We start from the raw sequence: 15,493 nt of genomic DNA on the forward strand, positions 1-15,493 counted from the left end.
GTTCCTTTGAAAGGTCACAGCTGACTCCCTTCCCTATCTTTCCCTAATCTGATGGGACCAATGACCTCACTGTTTTGTGCCCCTCCCCCAAATCAACCAACCAACCAACCAACCTTGTAATACGGTACCATGGCCAGTAGATGGCACTGTCGATGCCGCTTGGAGCATAAATTAGTGCATGAGTAGTGCAGGACGTATGTGTGGCTTGTCCTCCACTCACTGCCCCTCACAATTCAGCACTGCTGGGAGATGTAATGTAAAACTTGCTACCTCCACTCCCAAACCTCCTCAGAATTAGATCTTCTCCTTGTGAACAGACCGTAGGTTTGTTTGACTCATAGGGGTGTGCCACAGAAATGCTGCAAAACCTGAACTGGCAGACACTCGAAGATAGCCTCCAGTTGTCCTTCAAAAGCCTATTTACAAAGTTCAGGAAACATTATTAAGGGAGAAACCTACAAATAAATTGCAACCTCTTATATATGGTTCCTCTTATATATGGTTCCCATGGAAGCTGTGGAGACACAACTTTACAGATTACAGTATTTGCAGGGTCATTGAAGCAGTTATTCTTCCTGTACTCTGTACTTAATTGGAACAGAAAAAAGCCCTAATGTGTGGTAACCTCTGCCACGTACTTCACAGTGGTTTGCAGAGTATATTATATTTATTTGAATATTATTATTTTTCAAGGCATTACTACTATTCTTCAAATATTGCTATTCCAAGCAGTTGATACTCTTATCCTTTTCTTCCAAGTCCTGGTAGTTTTGTAAAATTGATTACATAAAATAATCACAAACACAAGAAGCAATAAATTCTGTTGGTTCCCTTCATTTACACAATGTTTTCCTTCAAATGACTTTGAAACAGTAAGTGTCACAATGAATTTCTGAAACAGTCCAAGGTACCATATCATCTATAAGTGCCTAATAATTCTGAGAGTTTAAGAAATAAAATTGTTATAATCATGGATACTTTCTTTCTATCTTGAAATCACAGTGTATGATAACAAACATCTTTATTTTGTAGGGGATGCGTGGTGATGGTTACACATGTGTACCTGAAATAACATGTATCACCAATCCAGAACTATGCAGCCGGGATGCTACATGTGTTGCAGATGCTACAGGCAGCTACATTTGCCAATGTAATCCTGGCTTTCGTGGAAATGGTGCATTCTGCAGACGTATGTTTCATCTTTGTTTGTTCCAAATAATCAGTGTTGACTTTTAAATTTTGAGGAAGTGGTTAACAGCCTATACATAATGTTTGACAGATATTATCTTCCACTTATTACTGTCTTTTGTTATTAAATGCTGCTGCAGTTTCAATATTTATATCGTCCTCAAGCATAATTGATAAAAGAATCCTGATGCACGGAAAATTTCTAGAAAGAACCACACGAACTAGAAATGTAATGGATATAATTAAGTCAGTTATTGTTCACACACAGCTTGAAATACAATGGATGTTTGAGATTCTGTATGGGGACTACTTATAATCATTTTACAGTCGAAAATAGAAAAGTATGTAGTGAAACACAAAAAAGAAGCAGGGAAAAACACTGATCTGATATCGTGATTTACATATAACTGAAATTTCTGCATAAAAAAACTTAAACCCAAAGACAAAGATGAAAAATGAATATTAATTAAGAAAGAAGAGAAAAGTTTTATATCAGAACAACTTAAGTAAAAATAATAGGAAACTAACAGGATAATGATCATATCTTGAGCATTCAGTACTTTATATCCAACCCTTGTAACTTGATAGACAATATCAGTGGAAGTACCAGGAGAGCTTTAAAATGAAGGTAGAGTGTGATGGAAAGCAATGGAAGAAAGATGCAGCATATATTGTTGCATAAATGCATTTTTTTTCTGTTTACAGGTATATCAAAACACGAAGGAAATTTTCTTCTTTTGAATCGTGGCATGGCTATGATGCGAGTACCATTTAAACCTTCAAGGAAGGATCCAGGAAACTTTATTTTCTATCAGTATTATCAAATGGCAATAGGTAAGAAATTATTATTATTATTATTAATAGTAGTAGTAGTAGTAGTAGTAGTAGTAGTAGTGGTGGTGGTGGTCGTGGTGGTGGTGGTCGTGGTGGTGGTGGTGGTGCTGCTGCTGGTGTGGTGGCAGAGGTATTTTACAATATACTACCACAGAACCCAGCAATACTTTGCAATTGCTAAATAAGAAGGGAATTTGATGCATATCCTTATCTCCCTCCCCACCCATCCCACCCCACCACTGCCCACTCTATTTGATCCATCTTCTCCTCCTGCATCCTCTCTCTGTCCATCACTTCCTCCTCCATCTCTGTGTTGTCCTCTCTCTATCCATTTCCTCCTTCCCCCTGTCTATGTTAATTTCATGCCACCTCTTACCCCACCTCTTTATCCCCCCTCTTTCTGACTCTGAGTCTTGTTTGTTGGTGTTGCAAAGGATACCTTGACTGGAGTCGCTTAAAATGAATGGGTGAACCAGTTGCGATCACTGGTCTACAGGGTATGAAGAGACCTCTCCAGCTGCTGGATATGTGAGGATAGTAGCTTTAATGACAGTATTTCACATGTGTTTTCTGTTAATATCTACTGCAAGGAATAAAATGAAGCAGCACATTGTCATGCTTGCAAACTTTTTTTTAAAATTATGTAGAAGGAGAAAGAATATATACAGAAGAAACAATTTGCCTATGGTATAAATGCCATGATGGTTTTGTTAAAATTCAGTACTAAAAAGAAAAGTAAACCACACATTTTCACAGCACCGCATTTTTTCCTTGCAGCCAGTTTTTATCAGAAAACCTGTACAGTGTTGCTTAAAAAAATATACAGCCTATGTCCATCTGAATGCTTATTAAAGTATTGTCCAAAAAATTAGAAGTAAATCGATGAAGAACATGTCAAGATTTTTGCCAACAATGTAGGCTATTGCACCACATATATTATTATATACTACATATATTAAAAAATATATATAGTCTATGGCCGTCCAAATTGTATTAGAGCATCGTGAGAAATTTGAAATAAATAGGTAAAAAACTTTTCAAGATTCTTACCAACAATGTTTCCTCCTTATGTGTTACATATATATTTACATACAATATACTGTATGTTTAAAAATATGCAGCCTCTGTCCAACTACAAAAAAATAAGCAGCCTCTGTGCAACTACACATTTGTTAAAGTATCCTGCAAGAATTTGAAGTAAATCGGTCTGGAGCTTTTTGAGATTTTTAGTAACTATTTTATAAACTATGATTTGTATGACAGTATAGATTATAACTTTTTTGGTTCTTTTTTGGGGGAAAGTTATGAGTACCATCATAAATGTTCTACAGTCAATATATGGTAAGTGAAACAGTGAATATGATTTTATTTTAAAAGAAGGCATTAATTAGTTTGTCCAGCATTTAGTACAGTCTGACACTAGATTGTTTAAATCTGTGAGTAATTTCCTGAAACTTGAAAATTTTTACAGCCCTTAATTCTGTTGTTTAATCTTAGGTATTGACATTGACTGTGAAGAAGGCCGTGTGTACTGGAGTGACATAACAGGGAAAAGAATCAAAAGCTCAAACTATAATGGCAGCAATAGCACTATTTTCATCAGCACAGGTAAGATTTTTGTTTATTTTAATTTATTCGACAGTATTGTAAGTACACTCCATGACAAAGAAGGTGAAGCATCCAGAAGACGTCCTCGGATGTCAGTGTAACATTTTACATTTACACACCATTGGCTGGTATGTAAGTAGTTAGAGTGGCAATTCTGTGACATGTACCATTACCAGGCCTGGTAGGGTATATAAGGGACATGAACAACATCAGATATTGAATGATCACTGTGAAAGACACGGAGATGCTGTGTACGCTTGTGAGACAGCATTATAAGCACTGGATACAGTTTGAAAGGGATCTCAATTTGGCCTGCTGGACAAATCATGCAGTATCCAGATTTGTGGGGCATTCGGATGCAATAGTGGCCTGATGTTGACCCACATGGGGACATGACAGCAGGCATGTTTGTCATCAATGTTGTTACGGTCAACCATGTCTGATCACCAAGAGGGAGAATCACTTTATTGTGCACCAAGCACATCTCAGGCCCTTCACATCTGCATCTGCATTTGCCATACAAGAACAAGGAATGAATGGACTCCCTGCAACACTGTGTCTTCCTGCACTGTTGGTCAGAGACTAGCATAATCCAGACCAGGATATTATTGTCCCATGCATAGGCTGTGATTAACACCACAACACAAACAGTTCGATTCGAGCAGTGCCATGATTGCAACACATGGATTGCTGATGAATGGCATCACATTGTGTTCAGCAATGAAATGCATTTCTGCACTACCCCAAATGACCACCATCAGTGAGTATCGTGCTGACCTGGGAAGACGTCCTATTCTCCAACGTTTACAGAGGCATAGTAATGTTACTCCTGGCACCTCGGTGTGGGAAGCCATTGATTATGACTTTAGATCATGGCTGGTAGTGACTCTGAGGGTACAGTGGTACATCACAGACACTTTGTATCATTATGCAGGGTGTACACGACCCGGGACAACTGGGAGATCCGGGAAAACCTGGGAATTTTTTCATCTGGCAGAAAACCGGGAAAAACCGGGGAATTTTTTAGAATTCTGGGAATTTTTTGTTGTTTTAGTTTTCAGTTAAATTTTTGTAATTTTGACCAGTAAGGACTGATACTCTAACAAAGGATATTACTATATGCCGCGACTGCAGAATAATACTGCAGCATTAAAACATGAACGAGAGAAAAAACGAAAATAAAACTTAAATTTCAAAGGAAATGTGCCATATAAAATAACACTAACACAGTGCACATACAAGCGTCTACCAACAGCAAAATATGTAAAAGACTTTAGGAAGACTATGCAATGCTTCGTAACAACAAATTGCCTCCGATGAGTGTGACGTAACAACTGTTTACATTAGATTCATTTAAGCAGTTACGAGTGGGCTCATGCGCATGCGCAGTTGAGCCGCGTGTGAGTAATACATTCTCCCACTTCTGGCTACTGAAACGTGGCTGCTGGCTGTGTAAGCAGCAGTAGCAGCAACCAGCGACATGGGGTACCCGGAAAATTTTACTGGCTCGCCCAAGCTGCCAGATTCACGCGTGTGCAGCAGGCCTGGATCTGGTTGGGGGACAAACCGGGGTATCTGAGCTGGGTGGCAATTTCAGGGGGAGGGGGCAAATTCATATTCTTGAGGAAAATAACCTTGTTTCACAAAGCACCTAGCATCCAGCGCACGTCGGTCTATCGATTATTCATATGATTTTGAAACACACCCCTACTGTTTCTTGGACATTTTTGAACACATTATAAGTTGATTTCTGAATGAATTATAAGTTGATTTTTGAATGCATGCATAGTATATGTGATGTCTCTGCCAGCGTAATCCTCATCGCATCTAGAAATGAACTTTACTGCAGGCAAAATGGGATGGGGCTATACGAGCTGAAAGGAATAAAGCCGAACCGGTGATGCCAACTGCTGCTTGTTTATGTGGTTGATTTGGTTTGCAAATGTTCAGCATTGTCATAATTACTGGCAAAAATCCATTGATTCAGACTATCAGAGTGGAAATAAACGACTAACAGGAATAACAGGTAAGAAGGTCTTCTCAGTGTATCCAAGAAATTGAAATTTGAACAGAAAATTTTTGGCCAGATAACTACACTAGACAGGGCTAGTTGTAGTCCTCATCTATCAGCCACTTAAGTTCCATTCTGGGAGTAGCACAGAAAACGCATTGTACAAACATGTAATAATGCCTAACTAGAGAATAATCGCTGGATAACTAAACCGGTGATTGTGGCATGGTTAGTAAAGGTAACTGTAGAATGAGTTTTGACTGTGGTAGGAATAGTTGTAGAATTAGTGATGACAAGATTGTTTCTTAGAACGAGAAAGGAGAAGAAACGGGGAGATCGCACAAATTATAAAAGAATATGACTATTCCAAATTTATACAAAAATTTCGTTCTACCGCTTTTCGATCTCGTACATGAGAAACTGGAGCGTATGAATGAAATGTGAAACTATTTCCTAATATAAAACTTCTTCATTGTAGTAGGCCAAATAGGTATTTCATATTGGTACTTCATGAATTATATTGTCGTACTATAAAAATGATCATTATTGCCAAAACAGTCTCGCTTATTTGGTGTGTGTTACAATTTCTGCAATATTAGAAAGGCCTATTTTGTTTTATCCAGCATGAAGTGACAAAATAGATGTAATCAGATCTAGAAACAACACCAGTCTTGGGTACTGTTTGTATTAACAGCTTTTTCAGTGTTAGACAACAACATTTCGATTTTTCATGTAGCAAAATGTTTGACAAACTTTGATGAGGTAATAGTTCTTTTGCAGAAAGGAAGGCATGCCAAGCAAAGCTGTAACAAGATTAGAGAGAAAAATCACTAGGACCTAAGGATTGAAGAAATGTGTACTGTCTTGCCTGTCTCTTGTCTTTACTGGTTTTAGGTATCCTATATTTAATTTTATGTCACACAGAAAGCCAGTTATTACCTAATAGGCAATAAAGAGTCCAGATTTTCTGAAGAGTTCTTGTTCTCCCGGTTACAAATAATCCCATCCAATATTAAATGCGTTTTTTTTTTTTTTTTTTTTTTTTGACGTGCGGTATAAGAATGTTGTCTGCTGAGGCATGGCACTGCACTTCGGCACACTTAAGACCAAATAACATATCTTACATTTCCTCGAAGATATATGTTTTATGTATGACTCTTCAGAAAGATGTGCACTACAGAATGAACTTATTTTTGAAAAGTCATTATTTTTTTTATTTTTGACGTTCTGATGCGCAGAGCAGTCTGAGTTAGTGGGAGGGGTGGGTAGTCTTCACGTGACCCATGTTTACATTTAGTGATTTTTCTGTTTCCTCTTCATTTACTGCTCTCACATCAAATGAAAACAAGACAGATTTCTGTGGCTGGGAGCTATTGAGTGAATTAAAATACATTCAAATAATTACAGAAGGCTAAAATATGTTACTAGTTTCTGATTTTATTTTATTTCCACCTTTCTGACAGTCAAGCATTAATCGCCTTGCGGAACAATGAAGTTATTCTTGTCGGTCTCTAAAGAATTTTGGCTTTTATTAAACTTTCCTGCTGAGGCAATTAATTTATTTGAAACAAAGTGTTTAATACCACACTATTGACTAGTTTCAACTGTTCGCTGCATTCAGGTGCATGTTTTCATCTTTTAGCACGTATGGCATTATGCCATAATAAAGAACCAAACATGAGATAATACAGCACTGGTACTCCAAGAAAATTTACGTCCCGAAAACCACACTGAAAAGCTTAATATCAAGTCGAGGCCTACGTCAATGGGAATCTGGACATACAAATGTGTGCTTTAATGCGAACTACTCATTTTAGTATGGTTCACAAAATTCTGATGCTCTTGTATCTTCTGATGTCTTGTATCTTTTATGACATAGACCTAATTTAAGTAAGATCTTTCAATGTTTTACATGTACGAACATACGGGCTTCCTATGTCGCCATAGTTGTGCAAGTGTGGCGATGCCTCTTATCTGGCACTCTCTGGAAATTGCTGAAATGAATCTATTTCTAACAGGTTGAGGGAAAATATTGCGAATTGTGATTCAAAAAGTGTTATTTTCAAAGGAAATTTACTTTTATGCAAGATGAACTATGTGCGAGAATGTACGATGAATTTCTTAAATCACAGAGCGTTTGCTCTCATTTAAAAATCAACCCTTTGATGACAAGCCATTTAGAAGAATTTCAAGCCCAGAAGATCAGAGATTTATGTTGGTATTAAAAATTTTACTGGCGTATTTGTGTGATGTATCTTAAAGTGTAACATGCACTAAACAGATCAACATTATATGTGAAAGCTTAGCTTCTCTTACAGCTTATTAATCTTCGAGACAAATATTACATGCAAAAGCTTTGTTTTTCTTGTAGCAACAGTATGTATATTAACTTAAATCATTAACTTTTCCTGTTGGTGGAATTCGAATTTATACTTTCGTAATACAAAAATAAACAGCGTACATGTTGCTGCACATCAAAGTTATTTGCAAAACGTGTTTGTCTCCTCTGAGTTTCGTTTTCTAAAGTACCGAGAAATTCTACACTGCTGTATAAGACCATATCCATTCAAAGGATTGATAAGTTTTACAGTTCGACGGAAAGTATACTGTCACTTACTAGGGAAAAAGTGTATTTTCACCCGGGAGAAAATCTATTTTTAATCAGGAGATCCGGGAAAAATCCAGGAATTTTTTTCCTTGTCCATGTATACACCCTGTTATGTTACCTATCATGTGACAGTATTGCAGTGTCATTTCATTACAGGACAATGCATGTCTACACATACCACATGTCGCTATGAACGGTCTGCATGATGATGAAGTACACCCAAGCCCAGCAAGATCCCCATGTCCAAATAGAACATGTGTGAGACCAGTTCAGATATCAACTCAGTCACAGTGCTGGTATCCAGGATATCAAGGATTAATTACAACAATTGTGGGCCAGATTGCCTCAGGAGAGAATATGCCAACTTTGACACACTTCCCAACCATATCAGTGCATGCATCCATGCCAGAGGGGGTGCAACATCATACTGATAAATGGGCTCATACTGCCAAGTTCTTTGTGAGTTTGAATCAGTTTTGTAATCATCAAAATTACATCACAATCCCTCTAAGCCCATAAATCTTCCCCTTCTGGGTGCTTCGCTTTTTTGTCAGGCAATGTATGTTGAATCAGAAACTCAATAAGAAAAAAACATGTAGCTGTATTCATTTGCAAATAAAATCTGTTATACTAACTATTCTTGATGTAAAACATCATTCCTTATGTCTTTATTTTCTTGCATCATCTCAGCAGCCATTCCAGAGAATCTCTTTGATTGTGTCTCTGAACTATTTACCCACAGCCAAGATCAGCATCATGCTTGCATGCTTTCCTTTCACAGACTTTGTGCTTAGAGACAGAAATTTGTGAGTTGTCTTTAGCAGACCTTCCTCATACTTACTGCCTATTAGGTTGATGTTGGTGCTGCAGATGTCTATAGCCTTGGATGATTAAAATAGTATGTACTCTTTTAACCACAAGTTTGCGCCAGTTTATTTACCAGACAGTGCTTGTTTTGCAACATTGACATTCTGAATTGAGTTCATAAGTAAGGCATGAGTTCATTTGAGTATGTGGCATTGACAGTTGTTTTCAAATTACCATAAATGTGTATATCCATTAGGTCTGTTAATGGAAACTACTGGCATCACCAATTGGCTGATAATTACTGGTGAATTATGCACAATTAATGAAACCCTGTAAACCAACAGGGCCTGAAGAGCTGTTTATAACATTGGCACTACTGGTGGTTGTGTAAATGCTTTGAAAAATCTGCTCATACATAGCGTAGAGGTAACTGAAATCAATAAATGGCATTGCTTTTGAACCAAATGCTATAAGGGCATCTAAGTTTAAAATGTTAACAGCTTCGGGCAAACCTACAACTAAGAATGTCTGTATGCATTTGACAGTTTTGTAGTTAGCTAAAAGTGACAATTTTCTGAGGAGAGAAAATGTCATTTGGCAGTAAGGCATGACCCATCACTGAGCCTTCTGTGGTGGAATTTAGCTGACCTGCAGAAATGATGGAAGCTGAAGTCTGCTTCTGTGGTGCATGTTGGACTGTCTTCCTGACTCACATGACCACACACAGAGGTGCACTTAAACCACTGAGTAACGTTTTTGCTGTTGATGCAAGAACATCAGGATACCAGCTTGCTGCTCTTGTTGTTGCTGCTGTTGCAGTTTTAGATGTTTCTGGTGCTGCTACTGCTGTTGCAGTGACAGCTGTTGCTGTCAAAAACTTTAGATCCATAGTACTGGCACAGAGTGTGATTGCATCACTAAATATGCGATAGATTTAAGTCCTCCTAATTACTTTTCTGACTGCTCCAGAAATGAAAACATAAACCATAACAGCACCAAAATCATTAGCTGGGTACAGAACATAAATTAATAATGAAAACCAGACAGTCCCAAAACAAAAGCAGAGTCACAATTCTTCAGCTTCTCCCAGCATATTTCATGATGAAACAGTTCACAGGCACACAACTGGATATAGCGGCCAGTGGCACAATATTTCAGCAACTGACAAAATTGCCACCATTGGCACACTTGATGATGACAACATGGCCGCTTGCCGAAATATTGTGCCTGTTGGACAGTGATTTTGACATCCGGCCATTCAGTCATGAACTATTTTGTCAAAATAAGGGTCATTGCGTGCGTAGCTCGATTAAACATATCATACAGCACAGAACAATTGCTGATGCTGTCTGCAGACCGGTGACACTGCCCGTGTGACACATCGGGCCTGCAGCTTGTGACCAGGTGCCACTGTGATAGGATGGATACTGCTTTGGTCCGACTGGTTGCTTCTGGCAATTAGTCATGCAAGTAGCCTCTGAATTACAGTTCTTCAAAGCTATATGCATCAATAATAACTATTTTTATGAAAAGATACAGAATAATGCTGAAGATTAGATGGGTATATCATATAACTAATGAGGAGGTATTGAATAGAATTGGGGAGAAGAGGAGTTTGTTGCACAACTTGACAAGACAAGAAGAAGGGACCAGTTGGTAGGACATGTTCTGAGGCATCAAGGGATCACAAATTTAGCATTGGAGGGCAGTGTGGAGGGTAAAAATCGTAGAGGGAGACCAAAGGATGAATACACTAAGCAGATTCAGAAGGATGTAGGTTGAAGTAAGTACTGGGAGATGAAGAAGCTTGCATAGGATAGAGTAGCATGGAAAGCTGCATCAAACCAGTCTCAGGACTGAAGACCACAACAACAACATGAAAAAATGGATATTTCTTTGCACATGCCTACGACCAGTTTGTCTTTTATCAAACTCAATGTTATAATAAAATAGCTTTAAACAGTATAAATAAATTCAAAATCAGAGTATTAAATGCTATGTTAAGTTACAAACTCTAAATTATTCAATAACATAAATGTTACTACTATACTATACATGTTTTGAGCTGCTGTAGATTAAAATGAAAGGAAGCCAGGTTTTTCAGTCAAGGTTGCCTAAATCTTAAGTGTAAAAAACATCTGAGTTAGGTCCGTGTTTTTCTAATGTGACACTGCTGATCTGCCACTTTTTATCCATTCATAAGGAATAGTTTTAAATTTTAGGCTGTACTGATACTCAGGTATTTTTATTTTATAGTGGACAGTGAGTGATTCATAAACACATTTAATTGTTTCCTCAGGGAATTGTTTATCTTTCTAGATTCATTGTGAAATACTGAAAATTATTATTATTATTATTATTATTATTATTATTATTATTGTTATTATGTCTTTAACATGCTAATATATTGGATTTCAAACAGATATCCAATCACCAGAAGGCATCAGTATAGACTGGGTGTCTCGTAACATGTTTTGGACTGATTCTACAAAAGATACTGTGGAAGTAGCAAATTTGGATACTGGTCTCAGGAAAGTCCTGGTCTCAAAAGGCCTTGTTAATCCTCGTGGCATTGCTGCTCATCCATCCAGGGGGTTAGTACTAGTAAAAAATTATAGATGTTTTTTGTCATAAAATTTTTATCCTAATATAATTTACAAAGACATAGAATTCATGGCAGTTTTCAGTTTCCTTGTGACTGAAGATTTTGTGAACTCTTTCATGTTACTACTACTGTACTTCTGTATGCTATTTTCATACCTGTAGCTTCTTAATCTGTGGCTAAAGTATTTTTTGAATGTATTTATCAACAGAAAAATTTTTTGGTCTGATTGGAATCGAGCATCCCCAAAACTTGAATGGGCCAATATGGATGGAAGTGATCGTCAGACGTTCTTGGAAGGGCCATCGGTACAATTACCAAATTCTCTTGCTATTGATTTTGAGCATGATGAACTCTGCTGGGCAGATGCAGGGACAAAATCTATTGGTGAGTGGATCACATGACAAATTAACTGAAGGAATACTATTTCTGATTGAACATTTCATCCAAAAGAAAAATGTACAGTGTTGGTCTTCTCTTCTTTCTTTTTCTCTATTCCTCTGTAGAAACTAATCATGTTTCAAATGGAATGACTTTTGTGTAGCCTGTCTTCATTGTTTATTTTATTCAAACTGTTTTGCCTATATAAGCTACAAATATTATATTGAAAGGTCAGAGAATTGGGGCTTTCTTTCTTCAGAAGTGAAAAGGGAAATAAGGTGGTGAAAGATGTGGGATGTGTGGAGGAGGGCACTAGGTCTGCACACAAGCTTGTAAAGAAATAATAAAGTAACCAACAGTTTGCATTAGTCATGACAGAAACTAAAGGAAATAAAATGTAAGCATTTAGCTTTAGAATTCATGGCCCTGGAAAAGTAGATGAATCCTAGTTTTAACAACAAGTAATTATTTGGTGATGTCTTAAGCAGTACACTTTAATATAACTTTTTCACATACTAAACTTAGACAATAAACAACTGACTGAACAAAGAGTAATTTCTATAGCATTACTTAAAAAAGAAGTAGACACACACAAACCTTGCACAACAAAACATAGAAAAATAATTAACCCTTAACACTCTTCCTTAATTGTTTTTATTCTAAATCTTCAAACACTTTACAAGTATGTGGTTTAAGCAGTATGTCAGCAAGAACTTCCCAGGTTTAAATTTGATAGTCATTCCAATATATGTATGGCAGCTTGAGTGTCAATACACAGCTTTGTTGATTGATACAAACCTGAAATTCCAAGTTTTGTCCAAGGTGTCATATCCATTATATATCATCTATCAAAGAAACAGCAGCTCAGTATTCTGCTTCAGCTGTTGAAGTTGCCGCAAGACATTGCTTTCAAGTATACCAGACAGTAAGTCCTCCTTGCATGACAGGAACTCCACTGGTGCAGCAACTAGTTGAAACATAAACTCCATAGCCAGAATAAGCATAGGCAGGCAGTATTGAGCCTCCATCAAAGAACACACTTCAATTCCTTTTAGGTACTGAAAAATGCTTTTCACCACTTCCCAGTGACTAAACATTGGTTTATTACAAAATCTGCTTAAGTAATTAATACCAAAACTAATATCCAGATAAAATATTGTTGGAGGGTACAGTGTATACAGCTTCTTAGTAGGATTCAGTCCTTCCAAAAGGCTAATCACTGACAAGATTTTCTTCGTCTGTCACTTTTCCAAGCTCCATAGACTTAGCTACTGGTCTTAAATCGTTGAACTATCTTAATATTTTCTTTGTATACATAAATTGCTTTACAAAAATTCCCTGTGAACTTGTTTTAATGTCCATCCCAAGTATGATGTAAGTCTTCAAGACATCACAGAATAAATCATCAGATATCAGGTTGTTCAAAACTGCAGTACTGCTATCTGTCCTCCTTCCAATAACTAGCCCATCATCAACATGCAATGGTATAATGATGCTTCTGTCTTGATTACTATAGATACAAGGGTCATCACCAGAATTAACAAATCCTGATGACATCAGACAATTCTGGAATTTATAATTCCAAATTTTTGGAGCTTGTTTTGGGTCATGTAAACTCTTCTTAAGCTTACAACATGTGTTTGTACCATGTTGAATCCCATCAGGTTGATTCATGTAGAATGTAGATCTCTTTTTGCAGGTCACTGTATAGAATTGCTATCTTTACATCAGAAGTTGTTGTTTTCATTTTATTTGTAGCTGAAAGACTAAGAAGCAGTGTAATTTATTCATAAAGTGTTACAGAAATAAAGTTTCTGAATAGTCCAATCATTCCTCGAGCACAAAATATCTTGCAACTTATCTGGCTTTATAATTTTTGTCTTGTTTTTTACGCAGCACCAAGTGATGGGTCAAATGTTTTACATTATTTAACTCAAAGTTTTCAGTTTTTCTCTGTACCACTTTTTTTTCTTACAAGATATTTGAAATAGAAATCTCTACAACTCATGCCAAAGTTCACATTGTTACTGCATTGCTGAAGATCCATTTCGTAATCTATAAATCTGACAAGCCATTGGCCATGTAGTTTTGATGGCAAGATCCTATTTTGTGTTATGTAATCAGATGACACACTGCCACCTTCAGAGAAATCAGAGAATAAGTCATCAGATATATAGTTTTCTTCTGGATACTTAATATAATCCTTCTTTTTTCTTCTGAGAGTCTGAATACAATAGCTTCTTTATCTTCTATTCTTTTGTCAAATATGACATTATGAGAGGCAATGATGTCTTTTTCATCAGGTAGGTAGATTCTGTAATGAGGCAAATTCAAATCGTATATATATGACAGAGGTTACCTTTGTTGATTTCTTTGTAGTATTTCTTTGTTTGTGATTCTCAACCAGAACATAATAGCCACATCCAAAAGTTCTCAACTTAGTAAACTCTATTTTTCCTCCAAACCACAATACAGCAGGACTTTCCCCTCTTACTGAACGTCTACCAGTTTGATTTAGCATGAAGACTGCACAATTTATTGCTTCAGCCCATAAATTCTCATTCAGGTTCAGTGCATTCATATACATCATGTTTGGGCAAGAATCAACTGACTGATCAAAGAGTAATTAGTACACCATTATTTAAAAAAAATGAGGAACGTATATACAAACACCTTGCACAACATATAACAACAAAATAGAAAAATATCTAACTCTCAACAGTTAAGTCTTTTTTAAAAAGCCGCTCTTGCCAAATGTTACTAACACAGCAGATGTTCTGAGCTGAGTTATCCCTCTTCAAACCGTATATTACTTATAGTCAAAACATACTCCTTAAATGAATTTACTTGTTGTTTTCCATTCTTTTTACAGTATAAAATATTTAGAGATGTTTTTCCTTGCAGCTTGCATTGGTATTTCAACATCACAACAAAGAACAATTGTTGCCAATGCTAGTTACCCCTTTGGGCTTACAATATCACCAGACAATTACTACTGGACAGACTGGAATACGTAAGTATTTGACCAATATTTTTTCAGAGTTGGACTGTTACTCACTCCAGCTTTTCTTCTATTTCTGTAAGTTGTGATGTTTAGATGATCAAAATGAATCAGTGTGGAATTGTAATATTTACAATAGTATTTGTGCACAAGAGTTTTTATTTTGTTTCTTAACCAGTTTTATCAGTAATGATCATCTATAGATCAGTTCTGAAGACACATGAAGAGTGTGTACATAGTTATAAGTGAAAGCACTACACCATTAGCTACAACATCTGCATGAAGTGTGAAAAGCTACAACCTGAAAAACAGAATATTATCATTGTAGGGCAACGTAACTGTTAGAATAATATAAAAAACATTTTCAAAATTTCTGCCAAGATTGGCATCAGAAAATAAAATACACAATAAAACTGAAGCAAAACACTGTGTGTGACCTGTACAGCATGGTCA

At 36.7% G+C, this 15,493-nt stretch overlaps 1 protein-coding gene across 2 annotated transcripts in view; it reads left to right on the forward strand.

Moving 5' to 3' along the window:
- LOC126195819 (nidogen) overlaps positions 1-15,493 on the forward strand; it is a 342,884-nt gene that overhangs the window by 316,332 nt on the left and 11,059 nt on the right. For both annotated transcript variants that reach the window (XM_049934458.1, XM_049934459.1), the window contains 6 exons: positions 1,033-1,189; positions 1,894-2,022; positions 3,520-3,630; positions 11,479-11,650; positions 11,870-12,045; positions 14,944-15,052. In XM_049934458.1, the coding sequence (XP_049790415.1) occupies positions 1,033-1,189; positions 1,894-2,022; positions 3,520-3,630; positions 11,479-11,650; positions 11,870-12,045; positions 14,944-15,052 (854 nt within the window). The remainder of the gene's footprint in view (positions 1-1,032; positions 1,190-1,893; positions 2,023-3,519; positions 3,631-11,478; positions 11,651-11,869; positions 12,046-14,943; positions 15,053-15,493) is intronic.

The sequence above is a fragment of the Schistocerca nitens genome, chromosome 7 (genome assembly GCF_023898315.1).
Source record: "Schistocerca nitens isolate TAMUIC-IGC-003100 chromosome 7, iqSchNite1.1, whole genome shotgun sequence".
In the NCBI taxonomy this organism is placed as follows: Eukaryota; Metazoa; Arthropoda; class Insecta; order Orthoptera; family Acrididae; genus Schistocerca; species Schistocerca nitens.